The sequence below is a fragment of the Anabrus simplex genome, chromosome 7 (assembly GCF_040414725.1).
Source record: "Anabrus simplex isolate iqAnaSimp1 chromosome 7, ASM4041472v1, whole genome shotgun sequence".
Taxonomy (NCBI): Eukaryota; Metazoa; Arthropoda; class Insecta; order Orthoptera; family Tettigoniidae; genus Anabrus; species Anabrus simplex.
The window spans coordinates 40,341,120-40,357,150 of NC_090271.1; the positions used below are offsets into that span (position 1 = coordinate 40,341,120).

General features: G+C 35.4%; 1 protein-coding gene across 1 annotated transcript in view; it reads right to left on the minus strand.

Moving 5' to 3' along the window:
• The window catches only part of LOC136877677 (hydrocephalus-inducing protein), an 83,519-nt gene that overhangs the window by 2,802 nt on the left and 64,686 nt on the right, over positions 1–16,031 (minus strand). Inside the window, exon 4 of the mRNA XM_067151890.2 lies at positions 3,018–3,242. Within this exon, the coding sequence (XP_067007991.2) occupies positions 3,018–3,242 (225 nt within the window). The remainder of the gene's footprint in view (positions 1–3,017; positions 3,243–16,031) is intronic.

Genomic DNA, 16,031 nt, shown 5'->3' on the forward strand with positions numbered 1-16,031 from the left:
CTCTAAATATTATTGAATATAAGTGTAGGATTTACCATTTGCATTTAGATTTATAAAAAACCAACATTTATAAACACTTTAAGCTAATCATGCCACAGAAAAGTTAAAAATTGAGGTTACTACATTTTTTTAACATATGAATGAAAAAAACTCAGCACTGAGCTACCAAATAGTCAACTGGTAACTCAACACTTAAAAGGTAAAGGATGTGGTATTTAACAACAGCAAGAGAAACAAACTCAAAATTCTCAGTTCACTTAAAGAATAGGTGTATCTAAGAATCTTTATGCTGATTTAATCATTTGGGCCATTCAAATATCAATCTAATTACAAGTCATCATTTAAGCTGCTTCTCTTAAAAGTGTGGTACTAAGACAGAACTCAATATGTCAAAGAATTTGATTTTCTGGAGGAGATTTTAAAAGTTGTGAGCTTGGTGAAATTCATTTTGTATTTCAATGATCTCTAAACTGAAGTGGCATACATTTGTGAATGTAATAAAAAGAAGGAACAAGTTTTATTCTTATTTATTCAGCAAGTTCAGGGAACAAATCATTTGGTTACCTCAATATATACAATATGTACTGAACGTATTGGAATCCTTATTTTGAGAAGAGCATATTCTAGGGGCACAAGAATCATATCAGGCTTTGCTATCATACTCTTCGTCGCAAAATGTACCAAATTGGCATTAAAACTGAAAATTCAATTTTCTAACACATTGAGTTCTGCCTTAAGGCTACAGAAATATATATGAACACAAAATATAAATAAAATACTGAAACATCATGACCCAAAGTAATATATTAAACATGAAAATATTGGACATTAATTTGTGAAATGTGTAAATATGTGTCCATGTTGTTCTCGTGTAATTAATGTTGTTATATCCCTTTCAGACCGTGTACGCACAATTGTGCGGATTCGTATTTTATTTATCTCTAAGCTTATTTGATGTTTTCTTGGTGCTAGACCAGACTGCACTGCTTGTGCGGGACACGTAGCATGAACTTCAGTTGTTTTTATTTAGCACTTGACCACCTGGGGGCAGGAAAAAGAGTTTAAAAATACAGTTCATCGGCAAGATGGTGGGAAGCAGTAATGCCTAAAATAAGTATTTATTTACTGCATTCATATTAATCCTCTCTGAAGATCCAGAGAAACTGAGAAAAGCCATTATGGTCTCAGTTCCAATGACGGTGAAATCCTGACATTCACCTCCCCGCAGTAGAGAGGGGGCAACGACTGTTTATGACAATTTTGTTATTCGCAGGCAGCTAACGAATGAAGGGACCGAGTATCTTCCGGTATAAGAAGATCCCCTCTACCAAGTGCCAACAGTCTTCTTGAGGGTGGATGAGCGGGTAGAGGTTAGGGCACTCTATTGTCCTTGGGACAGGAAATGGTCCCAAAAGGCGGAAGAACCTACAACTGGTCAACGGCATTAGGATGCAGAAGGCAACAGGAAACCACTGCATTAAAGATCCTGAAGGATATCCCTTTAAGTTCATATAGCATGGCTCTGTTTAACGTGCAGTTATTATCCAAAGTTTCTATTCCCCCATTCGGAACACCGGGGGGGAAATGCTTTGAAAACTGCTATGACTAGAAAGCCCGGCAGTTTTGGAAAAGATTACGACAACAAAGTTCGAATTGAAGGACATACGTAAACAACTACACTTCAGAAGATGCTTTCCATGCTGCTACATCACGTTCGGAGCTGGCTATGTGGACCGCCAACCTCCACTAGGAGAAGGCGCCTTAAGAAGAATAATTCACATTAATCTAGAAGCTCTGCTGAATATCAGAATATAATCAATGAAGTGTGTAAATTGTTTAGCGAACGTAAATTGTGAACTTACAACATCACACGTGATACCATTAGGTTTTGAATGTTGATACGCACAAGTGTGCGGGCTAGGTTTCCCTGCAGGCAATGCACGCAAGAGTGCTGGGTGCTGCCACCAAAAGACTGCGAAGGCAGAACTCGTACTCTACGTGAGAAATGTAATGTATAAAATTTTAATTGTTTAAAATACATTGTTCCACACTGTAAAAAAGAACATTTGATCATGTACATGTGTGTTTTCACATGTACTGAGCTGAAGTTTCTTATTTTTTATTTTTTGTCAGTAGTGAATCAAGTCCTGACACGCACAATTGTGTGGGTTCTGCTTTTAGCTGAAAGTTCTCATTTTGTAAAATAAAGTTTAGAAACATGTATTTGAGAGCATTTTAGTAAGTTTTTGAAGTACAAACAAAAATTCACACCTCCAACTTTCTTTTAGATCTGACGACAGTTTGCTGCTGCCAAAAGGGCAGTAAAAGCAAAACTCATCCTCAGTGTAGAAAATGTAATATTTACTTGTGTTTGAACAAAGATTTAATTGTTTTAAATTATTCTCCACTGTAAAATAGAACATTTGATCATGTACATAAGCATATTCACATGCATTGAGGTAATTTTTCATTTTTGTAAGTAGTGAATTAAGCCCTGATGGGTTGTGTGAGGGCTTTTTCTCAGATGTTAATTTTTATTTTGTAAAATAAACTAAAAATATATGTATTTAAGAGCATTTTAGTCAGTTTTTGACGTACAAACAAAAATTCACACCGCCAGTTTTCTTTCTGGTCCTGAAAGGGTTATTGCATGCCATATGATTATTATTATTGTTATTATTATTATTATTATTATTATTATTATTATTATTATTATTATTATTATTATTATTATTTCCTCCACTGCTTATGTAATCAGAATGGCACAATGGCATGACACTTGTTCCTTTAAATTCAATTTTCAATGGCTGTGTCCCTGGTTCCTTGTGAGCAATACTATAATTATTAAAAATGTCTGTCACATTCAATATTTTGATGAAAAATACATAGGCATAATAATAATAATAATAATAATAATAATAATAATAATAATACCATGAAAATATCAAATTCTCAAACTTTATTATCATAAAGAAGAGAAAAGTAGAGAAGAAGAGGACATGAAAGGATTTACTTACTTAGTATGTGTCTCTCCAATTCCCAGCACCTTGAATTCAAGGACTTTCATATTAGGATCAAGAATAAATTGTGGACTCATTCCAAATGGACCAGGTAATTTTGGATTACGTCGTCCACTGCTGATGTAATCAGAATCTTCCACATCAAAATGGCACAATGGCATGGCACTTGTTCCTTTAAATTCAATTTTCAATGGCTGTGTCTCCGGTGCCTTGTGAGCAATCCTACAATCATTAAAAATGTCTGTCACATTCTATATTTTGATGAAAAATACCTAGGCTTATTACAAAAATGAATATGAATATCTTGCAGCATTCATAATGTGGGTTTGTAATCATATCTTTATGGTAATCAAAGAGAAAGTATAGCAGCTTCCTTTTCCAGCTAGCCCATACTCAGTTGACATTTAAAAATGGAAATACAAAGAAGATCTTGCCAATAGAATAGGGCGAGACAAACATAGAAGCTCCTGTATAGCACTGTTAAAAACAAAAGAAATAATAATAGTACTATCAACACAGTAGAGCTTCCAAATGGAGAGCTCACTAGAAATGAAAATGAAATATTACAGCAGTTCAGTAGACATTTCAATCACTTACTGAACTGTAATACAACTGATGACACACAAGATGACCCTCTAAACCCTATAAATTATAATATAGAAAGTTTGATCTGACTGTAAGTAGAGACAGCAATATGTAAAATGAAAAACAAGTCTGCAGGATTGGATGAGTTCAGTGTGGAAATGATCAAAGTACTTGGGAGAACCTGGAATACAATGGTTGTAAAGAGTTCTAAATAAAATTTGGGAAGAAAATGAAATCCCCAGTGACTGGAGGCAGGGAGTGATTATTCCACTATTTAAGAAAGGTGACCGAAAGAAATGTAACAACTATAACGTTGTAACCCTTCTATCTCATGGGTTAAAAATATATGAGACCATCCTGGAGGGAAAAATCAGAAAATTTGTTGAACCTAAACTTGAGGAAGAACAACATGGATTTAGAGCGATCAGATCAATGCTAGACCTCACTTTTTCGACAAGAATTCTCTTTGAAAAATACTGGGATAAGCATAGAATGGTTATAGTTGTACTGTATTCTTGGATATTGAGAAGGCATATGATCATGTACCACTTATAATAATTAATTTCGTGTGGCTATTTCTAGCCGAGTTCAGCCCTTGTAAGGCAGACCCTCCAATGAGGGTGGGCGGCATCTGCCATGTGTAGGTAACTGCGTGTTATTGTGGTGGAGGATAGTGTTATGTGTGGTGTGTGAGTTGCAGGGATGTTGGGGACAGCACAAATACCCAGCCCCAGGGCCACTGGAATTAACCAAAGAAAGTTAAAATCCCCGGCCCGACCGGGAATCGAACCTGGGACCCTCTGAACCGAAGGCCAGTACAATGACCATTCAGCCAACGAGTCGGACATGTACCACATAAGCACATATGAGAATATCTGAGATGTAAAGAAGTGCCAGGTGAGATTATAGCTCAAGTAAAAAAACTGTATCGAGAGACAAAGAGCTGCATGCATATTCAAGGAGGCAGATCAAACTGTTTTGAAACCAAGAGCAAAGTCCAACAAGGAAGTTGTCTATCACCACTTCTCTTCATTACTATAATGGATGAGGTTATAAAAGCAGTGAAAATGAAGGATCAGACAACAAGTACACTTCTATTTGCTGATGACATTATGCTATGGGATGAGACAGAAGCAGAAGTTCAAGCTAAACTAGATCTTTGGCAAGAAGAATTTGAAAGAATGGGAATGATCATAAGCCAAACTAAAACTGTCGGTTCAGTGATGAGTCAAAATCCTGAAGCAGTCCACCTGAGAGTCATGTCCTACTAGGCACACTTTTCACACCACTGCGCAAGGTCAAACTTGTTCCGTATTGAACTGTGAGTCCTTATCACCTAGGCCTTTGAACTACCATATAATCCTGAATACCACCCACCACCGAATAAGATCTGCACCCTAAATTTGAGAACACAAAATACAGAAAAACATCAAAAATCAAATAACTTACATACCTATTTAAATTTCTTCAGATATACCACAAATATAAATTCAAACAGCTTACAATTAATATATTCATCACAAAAATTGTAAATAAAATTGATCCAATACTCAGATCATTCACAATTCACCATCGTCATCTGAAGTTTCACTATAGGAACTTTCGTCGCTGACATCTTTCCACAAATAGTCGTCCTCACTATCGTCCACTGAATTTGAAATTCCACATTACTTAAAGCCTTTGGACACTAGATCGTTGGGAATGCGCGCCCATGCGGTTTTGATCCAGCTGCATATTAGTCCCACTTCAGGCCTCTTCACACGTCCGGTTGGTGTTAATGCGTCATCACCATCAGACATCCATTCGGTGTACAACTGTTTCATTGCAGTTTTGAAAGGCCGGTTCACGCACACATCGAACGGCTGTAGAATAGAAGTGAGTTATTTGGGAATTATCGCAAGATCAGTTTTTCCTTTCCTCATCATATCTTTTAGTCGAATGTGAGCGAGGTAGACTTCCGTAACCAACAGTCTCGACTCTTGCAAAGTACGATATCCCGCGAGATTAGCTATTCACGCACCCATCATGCCAGCAACACTTGTTAAACAAATGACGATTGAGCATCTGCAGCAGTAGCTTTCATATTTACTGCATATTTATCCATATTCTTTGATTTACCGTATTTCATTACCTTACATTTCACGTTTACATGCCACTGTAACCGTATTGAGAAAAATCGATCTTGTTTTCTAGATCCCAACTAAAATACAATAAGACCTGAATGCCCGTTTACATGTGGTATATTGATTCAAATCTATTTCAATACTCCATGTAAACATGGTAAATATTTACGAGAATGAACAGCTTGAATACGACCCGCACCCAAGATTTAGAACCAATATTTTGGGGGGAAAACTGCAGGTGGTATTTGGGATTATATGGTAATCTGACCTACAAGCGCAACATTCACCCACTGCATGAAGAATCTCTATGTAACCCTATTTCAATGACATCATTGTACTGTAGTTGACTTTATTCACATCATGTGTACAACTGAATCTTATATGACACTAGCAAAATACCTGTGCTTCGCTACGGTTTTAAACTGAAAGTTATTATTCAAAGTTTTACATTTTGGAGAGTCCACTGTCAGCAGAGCCTGCAAAATATGACCTCAGTTCATACGTCAAACAGTTTTGGGGGAATGATTAATTATTTTCTGATCTAACACTCATTTGAACCCCATATGGAAGAATTTGAATGTTTTAAACCCTATCTTATTTACCATCTAGGACGTAAAAGCGATCAACCTGTGAAATTTTGATTTTGTACGTCAAACAATAATGGAGGAATGAATACTTATTTAAGGGGTGAATGTTTTTAAATCTAGGATATAGAAGACCACCCTTCCTACAAAAATTAAGTTCCTGTCCGAAACAGTTTTGAAATAATGGATATTGTGTTTTTGAGAATCAACCACCATCTAAAGCCCTTGAAATATTCTGAGGTATACGATATTTTACACCTAGGAAATAAAAGAAGGCCCTTCTCGAAAAATTACAACTTTGTACGTCAAACGGTTTTGGAGGGATGAATCATTTCATTAAAGGAGCTAACCTCATTTAACACTTTAGGGGTGGAAAGTTAAAAAATATTTCCTATTTCACACCTAGAATTTAAAATATTACCGCTATTTGGAATTTTGTCTTTGTACATTAAACCATTTCAGAGGAAGGGATGAATATATTTGTTTTCAGTTTTTAAACCCCATTTAACTCTCTGAGCAATTAAATTTGTCTCAAACTTTCTGTTATTTAACACCTAGGATATCATTTGAAATTCAGGCATTTTAATATAAATGCATCATTCCTCCCCCCCCAGTCAAAACCCCCTTAGGGGTGTATTGTTTTAAGTCCACATTTTATTTTTATCCTCATTAAAAAATTCAACTCCTTTTACACCCTCATTAAGTAGATTTCACCCCCCCTCCCCGACCGACTCGTTGGCTGAATGGTCGGCATACTGGCCTTTGGTTCAGAGGGTCCCAGGTTCAATTCCCGGCTGGGTCAGGGATTTTAACCTTAATTAGTTAATTCCAGTAACTCGGGGGCTGGGTGTGTGTGTGGCGTATTCAGCATTAGAAATCATCCTAGGTAGGGCCCTCATCTTCACAGACATGTGGGTCGCCTAATAGGCCGTCTACAAGAAAAAGACCCGCACCAGGCCTCTCTGGAGACCATAAGCCATTTTTAACCCCCTCCCCTGCCAAAAAATATGTGTGCCTTAATTTTTAAAGGAGGTTCCAAATACCAATTTTCTCATCCGAAACATCCTTCGTTTTCGAGATATAAGTATCCTAAAACAAAGAATTCATCTCATTTTTCAATTCATGTAATTGGATTTTTTGTCTGGCTCCATGACTAAATTGTTAGCATTGTTTGGTCACAAGGGTCCCAGGTTCGATTCCCGGCAGGGTCAGGAATTTTAACCATCATTGCTTAATTCGCTGGCATGGGGGCTGGGTGTATGTGTTGTCTTCTTCATAATTTCATCCTCATCATGATGCGCAGGTCGCCTACGGGAGTCAAATCAAAAGACCTGCACCTGGCAAACCGAACTTGTCCTTGGACACTCCTGGCACTAAACACCATACGCCATTTTTTAAATTGGATTTTCCGAAGAAAAAGGAATACGCGTTTTGTTATTTTTAAAGGACATTCTAAATACAAATTTTCATCTCTGTAACATGTTCAAGTTTTGAGATATAAGTATCCTAATAAAAATAACTCAACCCCTTTTTCAGTCACTTTTACAACCCCCACCACTTAAGTGGGTTTTTTTTTTCAGGGACAAAATACATGTTCCATTATTTCTTAAAGATGAAAAATTCCAAATTTCACACCTATAATATGTTAAATTTATGAGATATACTGCAGATATACTTATTTTAAAAATTCATCCTCTTAAACACTTTCCCTTAAGTGGATTTTCAGAAAAACAAATTATGGGTGTTCCTTTACTTTTACAGGAGATACCAAATACCAATTTTCTCATCTGTAACATTTTCAGTATTTGATATATAAGTATCATCATGAAAATAATTCATCACTTTCTTCACTTCTTTTTACCTGCCCGACCCCCGAAAGTGAATTTTCTGAAAACAAGAAATAATTTTTTCTTTATTTTTAAAGAAGATTCCAAAATCAAGTTTTCATATTTGTAACATCTTCAGTTTTTGAGATATAAGTATCCTCATAAAAATAATTCAACCCCATTATCAGTCCTAAGTGAATTTTCCAAAAAGAAAAATTAAGTGTTTTGTTATTTTAAAAGGAGATTCCAAACCCCAATTTTCACGTCTGTAATATATTCAGTTTTGGAGATACCAGTATCCAAATAAAAGTAATTCAACCCCCATTTTCAGTCATTCAATCAATCACTACTGATCTGCATTCAGGGCAGTGGCCCAGGTGGCAGATTCCCTATCTGTTGTTTTCCTAGCCTTTTCTTAAATGACTGCTAAGAAATTGGAAATTTATTGAACATCTCCCTTGGTACGTTATTCCAATCCCTAACTCCCCTTCCTATAAACAAATATTTGCTCCAATTTGTCCTCTTGAATTCCAACTTTATCTTCATATTGTGATCTTTCCTACCTTTAAAGACACCATCCAAACTTATTCGTCTACTGATGTCCTCCCACGCCTTCTCTCCATTGACAGCTCGGAACATACCACTTACAAGTAACTATTCTCATTTTGGTTCCGTATTGAAGTTGGCGTATGTCTCAAATATTATTACAATATTTTTAAGTCCACCTGTTCAATACAATACAATATAATCCACTATTTCATATGGTTAAAATTTTATACATAATACATAAAAGTCAATGGTACATGTCTCACCCTCCTTTACAGGCATCATCAGCCTATATCAATCTTAAAAATAATACATATGGAGTCTTTCTAATCTTATAAATTATACGGTAAAATGTTGAACAATGGTTTCGTAAAATATTATACAATAACATCTAAAACAATGATAATGCACCAAAGTGTGTTCAAAAAAAAGAGTAAATTAACAGTTTTTGAAGATTAAAATGTGGTTAAACATGAATGTTTGAGAGTTTAAAACTAAAATGGATCCTTTTGTTATATATCATTAAGACTGTGACGGCCTTGAGTGTAAACACAATCATCAAAGGGGGATTTTTCTTCAATTCCCATAGTATGAATCCAAGATGGTAAAATCACTGTCAGTTATTTAAAACAGAAGTGTGAACGTAATAAACATGTTAAAATGTATATGGTTGATATATCTAAAAGTAGAAAAGAAAATGGAACTTCTTGTGGAGGCGTTGCTAATGATAAAACGTATGTCAAAGCTAGCGTTTGTCAGTAATTATGCTGGTAGTCAATTGGATCCAAAAGACGGTCAAGTTGGTGTTATAACCCCGTTGAAACATTTTTTGGAAGAAATGATCGAGTTTTTTCTGAAACAAAATGTTAAAGAAAGTTGGTTAAATGATACTGTACAAGGACTTCCCGTACGTCAAAAATGCCTAAGGCGGTACTTACTCGTACGGTGCATATTAAATACGTCGGGCTGTTCCAGCAACACTAGCTTGACTGAGCTTTCTACTTCTAGTATTATAACGGTGTGGCTGAGGCAGTGAAGGACATGGAGGGGGGGGGGGGGGGTAAGGGGGGGTGGATTCTTGCGCGCATGTGTTGTTATTGGAGGGCTGTTAGGAGCAAGATGGGCGGGCCTAACATTTGACGAGGTGGTGGAAGCTTTAGAACAAGAAGTTCTAAAAGTTTGCAGGATTGTATTATGTTTTGAACTTTTAGAACTTCTTGTTCTAAAGCTTCCACCACCTCGTCAAATGTTAGACCCGCCCATCTTGCTCCTAACAGCCCTCCAATAACAACACATGTGCACAATGATCCACCCACCCTTACCCCCCCTCCATGTCCTTCACTGCCTCAGCCACACTGTTATAATAGTAGAAGTAGAAAGTTCAGTAAAGCTCGCGTTGCTTGAACAGCCCGACTTACTTAATATGCACCGTACGAGTAAGTACCGCCTTAGGCATTTTTGACGTACAGGAAGTCTCTTGTACAGTATCATTTAACCAACTTCCTTAACATTTTGTTTCAGAAAAACTCGATCATTTCTTCCAACAAATGTTTCAATGGGGTTATAACACCAACTTGACCGTCTTTTGGATCCAATTGACTACCAACATAATTACTGACAAACGCTAGCTTTGACATACGTTTTATCATTAGCAACGCCTCCACAAGAAGTTCCATTTTCTTTTCTACTTTCAGATATATCAACCGTATACATTTTAACAAGTTTATTATGTTCAAACTTCTGTTTTAAATAACTGACAGTGATTTTACCATCTTGGATTCATACTATGGGAATTGAAGAAAAATCCCCCTTTGATGATTGTGTTTACACTCAAGGCCGTCACAGTCTTAATGATATATAACAAAAGGATCCATTTTAGTTTTAAACTCTCAAATATTCATGTTTAACCACGTTTTAATCTTCAAAAACTGTTAATTTACTCTTTTTTTGAACACACTTTGGTGCATTATCGTTGTTTTAGATGTTATTGTATAATATTTTATGAAATCATTGTTCAACATTTTACCCTATAATTTATAAGATTAGAAAGACTCCATATGTATTATTTTTAAGATTGATATAGGCTGATGATGCCTGTAAAGGAGGGTGAAACATGTACCATTGACTTTTATGTATTATGTATAAAATTTTAACCATATGAAATAGTGGATTATATTGTATTGTATTGAACAGGTGGACTTAAAAATATTGTAATAATATTTGAAACATACATACCACTTAGTCGAGCAGCTCATCTCCTTTCTCCTAAGTCCTCAGAGCCCAAACTTTGCAACATTTTTGTAACGCTACTCTTTTGTCAGAAATTTCCCAGAACAAATCAAGCTGCTTTTCTTTGGATTTTTTCCAGTTCTTGAACCAAGTAATCCTGGTAAGGGTCCCATACAATGGAACCATACTCTAGTTGGGGTCTTACCAGAGACAAATATGCTCTTTCCTTTACATCCTTACTACAACCCCTAAATACTCTCATAACCATGTGCAGAGATCTGCACCCTTTTTTTACAATTCCATGTATGTGATTACCCCAATGAAGATCTTTCCTTATATTAATACCTAGTTATTTGCAATGATCCCCAAAGGGAACTTTCACCCCATCAATGCAGTAATTAAAACTGAGAGGACTTTTCATATTTGTGAAACTCACAACCTGACTTTTATCCCCGTTTATCATCATACCATTGCCTTCTGTCCATCTCACAACATTATCGAGGTCATTTTGCAATTGCTCACAATCTTGTAACTTATTTATTACTCTGTACAGAATAATATCATCTGCGAAAAGCCTTATCTCTGATTCAACTTCTTTACCCATATCATTGATAAATATAAGAAAACATAAAGGTCCAATAATACTGCTTTGAGGAATTCCCCTCTTAATTTTTTACAGGGACAGATAAAGCTTCACCTACTCTAATTCTCTGAGTTCTATTTTCTAGAAACAGAGCAACCCATTCAGTCACTCTTTTGTCAAGTCCAATTGCACTCATTTTTGCCAGTAGTCTCCCATGATCTACCCTATCAAATGCCTTAGATAAGTCAATCGCAATACAGTCCAATTGACCTCCTGAATCCAGGATATCTGCTATATCTTGCTGGAATCCTACAAGTTGGGCTTCAGTGGAATAACCTTTCCTAAACCCAAACTGCCTTCTATCAAACCAGTTATTAATTTTGCAAACATGTCTAATATAATCAGAAAGAATGCTTTCCCAAAGCTTACTTACAATGCATGTCAAACTGACTGGCCTGTAATTTTCAGCTTCATGTCTATCACCCTTTCCTTTATATACAGGGGCTACTATAGCAACTTTCCATTCATTTGGTAAAGTTCCTTCATGCAAACAATAATCAAATAAGTACTTCAGATATGGTACTATATCCCAACGCATTGTCTTTAGTATATCCCCCGAAACCTTATCAATTCCAGCTGTTTTTCTAGTTTTCAACTCTTCTATCTTACTGTAAATATCATTGCTGTCATAGGTAAATTTTAATACTTCTTTAGTATTAGTCACCTCCTCAATCTGGACATTATCTTTGTAATCAACAATCTTTACATACTGCTGGCTGAATACTTCTGCCTTTTGAAGATCCTCGCATACACACTCCACTTGTTCACTAATTATTCCTGGAATGTTCTTCTTGGAACCTGTTTCTACCTTAAAGTACCTATAAATACTCTTCCATTTTTCACTAAGGTTAGTCTGGCCACCAATTATGCTTGCCACCATGTTATCCTTATCATTTTTATACCCCCTTATAAGTTTTTTCCATAAACAAAAAATATAAGTTACTTCATTTTTAAAAGTGATTAAAAATACCAATTTTCATACCTGTAATATGTTATGTTTTTGATATATACTGTAGAAATGCTCATTAAAAAATTCACCCCTTCAATACATCCCCTTAAGTGGATTTTCAGAAAACAAATTATGTGTGTTCCTTTACTTCTCCTTCATCTTTTTCCACCTCCTTAAGAGGATTTTCTGAAGAAAAAAAAACTTGTTTCCTTATTTTTAAAAAAGATTCCAAATACCAATTTTCATGTCTTTAAACTATTAAGTTTTTGAGATATAGATACACTCATTTTAAAAATTCATTCCCCTTTTCACCCCCTTAGCGATGGAATATGCAAAAATCCTCCCTTAATGAGCACCTACATTGTAATATAAATGTATCCTCAACATTTAATTTCTTTATTTCCAGTAGTTTTGGCTCGGCGATGATGAATCAATCAGTCAATCAGGCAGTCAGGACATGTTATTTTATATATATATAGATTTACCGTAATATGTCATTTGGTCATTAGAACTTTATTATAAATGCAAAGCTTCAAGATCCTTCTCCATCAAGAATATTTTACTAGAAACGTTTTTTTAATGGCTACTTTGAGCCTCATTTTAATGTTTAATATATTATATGAACAGGTTAAAAGTTTTTATCTAGTTAATATCATTGTGACCATTTCTCATTTTCAGTTTTAACTTTGAAAGGTTACATTATAGTAACCAAAATATGCTCAACTTTTAATTCTCACGTGTTTTATCTAACATTATTGAACTTGTAAATTGTGTTTGGTCTTCTTCTTCTTCTTCTTTTATGACCACAAAGGATCACTTTAGTCAGTCTGTCATTCAGGTCTCTTTGAAGGGATTGTTCGGGCTTTGCGGTCCTCCCAGACGCTCCGATCTTCGTGCGCTTTCCTCAGTTGAAAATATGCGTGTTGTTGGTTTATTTTGTGTAAGGGTAAAGCGGAGGTTTGTATTCTTGAGTTTTTTATTCAATTTTATCTTATTTGTGGTGTCTTCTGTTGTAAGGCCTATTTTCTTCAGATCCTCTCTTACTTCTCTGATCCATTTACATCCTGTTGTGGTATTTTTTGAGATGAGATTGTGTTGTACTAGTTGTTTCAGATGTCTCGAATCCTGCATCTTCATGATATGTCCAAAGAATCCCAGTCTCCTCTTACGCATAGTATCTGTAATGGGTTCTAGCTCTTTGTACACGACTTTATTAGGTATTAACTGCCACTGTCCATCTTTCTGGTATTTTTTGTTGATGCAGGTTCTTCCAATCCTCCTTTCAGTTTTCTGAAGTCTGACAGTCTTTGATTGTTTATTCAGGTAATAAAGTGTTTCTGCTGCATATGTAGCTTCCGGTTTTATAACTGTGTTGTAGTGTTTAATTTTTGTATTTATTGATAGACATTTTTTTTTCATAGATATTCCTTGTTACTTTTTGTGCTTTAGCTAATCTATTTGTTCTTGTTTGGATTGAGATTTTTTCATTTAGGTTATGTGTTATTACTTCTCCAAGATATTTAAATTAAGTTTATTTTGATTTTATTATCATTTATGGTAACTTTTTTTTAGTTGTGTTGGTTTTTGGGGCATAATTTCTGTTTCTTCAAATGATATTTTGAGGCCAATTTTATTTGCAATGTTTTGAAGTTTTGATATCTGGGTTTTTGCTTCTTTTATGTCCACTGCTAGTTTTTGGTCTATTTGATGTTTTTGTATAATTTGAGTTATTGTCTGATGATGACCTTGAACGTTGTTGAAACTAGTACCATTTTTTAAAGCAATTTGTAATGTAACTCACATAGCATAAAATGTGTTGGATAGGTGGAACTGTCAAAACTTATTTAAATATTAATGTAATCCAAGTTCAATATGGACCAATCAACATGAAATTTATATCCAACAATGCGAGTGCAAAATGAAGAAGTAGACATTATCAATAACTTCAAACACTTAGGGAGCTTCGTTTCTTCTGACAATACCATAAACCAAAAAATAGGCAATAGAATAGAAGCTGCATCAAAATTCTACCACTCCGTTCGTCAATTACTTTGGGATGACTCATTTCCCCAAGCTTGAAAGTTCACGCTGTACAAAACATATCTTGTACCAATTCTGACATATGGACTGGAAGCAGCAACATTGACTAGATTTGCACAAAGTCACCTACAGGCCACTGAAATGAAGTTCGTTCGGCCATGTCTCCGAAAGACAAGGAGAGACAAAATAAGGAATGAAAGTATTTGGCAACAACTTGGATTGGACAGGAGCTTGTTGGAAACCTTAGAATTAAGCAGATTACAATGGTATGGACATATGAGAAGCATGGCTTCAATTAGGACACCAAGAACATACTATGCAAGGAATGTTGTTGGTAAGAGCCCCAGACGGAGGCCTCGTGACAGTTGGGAAAAGAACATTTTCAAAGACCTTGCCAAACGTGATGTAAATTGGCAGCAAAAGGTAGAACATCAGCTGTGGATGGACAGGATGAACTGGAAGAGGCTTGTAAACACCCACACCCGGCTTTCTGGAGTGGAAAATAGATGATGATGGTGATGAGTAAATGTGAAGGACATATTCCACAGAGGAAAACTCTACAAGGAAGATTGAAAACAAACATTAAATGTATAAGAAGAAGAATATCAACGGCCAGTCTAGCATTGCATTTTAATCTTAATGATTTTTTCTTTATGGCTGAGGATGTCTCTAAGATGAGATAAAACATGTCCCATGTCTTTTTATTTTTTTATTTTACACCCACATTGGAGCACTGAAATCAATCTATATTCAGGCAAGTCATATGAATATTGTTACAAATTTGGTTGATGTTTCTTCTCCTGTTCCCAGAAATGTTTCATTCTCTCTGATATGGCTGCTCATTCTTTGTCAGTTATGTTGTACTGTTTGCGTGTATAGGTCTTCAGTTTAAATCTCACGTTGTTATTTCTCTTCTCTGTTTTCAATTTGTTAAATTGTCAAGCCTAATTCATTTAAATCTTCTTGGACTTCTTTGAACCAATGATTTTTAGTTTTACTATTCCAAAATTAGTTGAATAAATGTTTGAGTATCCTAGTCTCTGGTAGTTGTGATATGTGACAGAAAAAAGCAACTCTTCTTTTCTGCATTGTATCTATTATAGACTCAGTCTCCTGGTATACAACTTCATTAGGTAGTAATCACCATTGTCCATCTACTTGATGTTTTTTGTTTAGAATTGTTCTAATGATTCATATATTTCTTGTAATTTATCTGTAGTTGATTTTGTATTCAAATTGAATAAGGTTTCACTAGCATAGGTTGCTTCAGGCTTAATAACGGTGTTGTAGTGTTTAAATTTTGCATTTCTTCTTGTAGGTTGGACAAGTAATGTGTTGTGCTTGTTTTAATTTGGTAATTCTATTTTCAACTGAGATTTTCTCTTTTAAGTTCCAAGTTATAATCTCTCCAAGATATTTAAATTTATTAACAACCTTAATTTGTTTGTTATTAGTCAGTGTAAGAGGTGATGTTTTCACTTTGAAG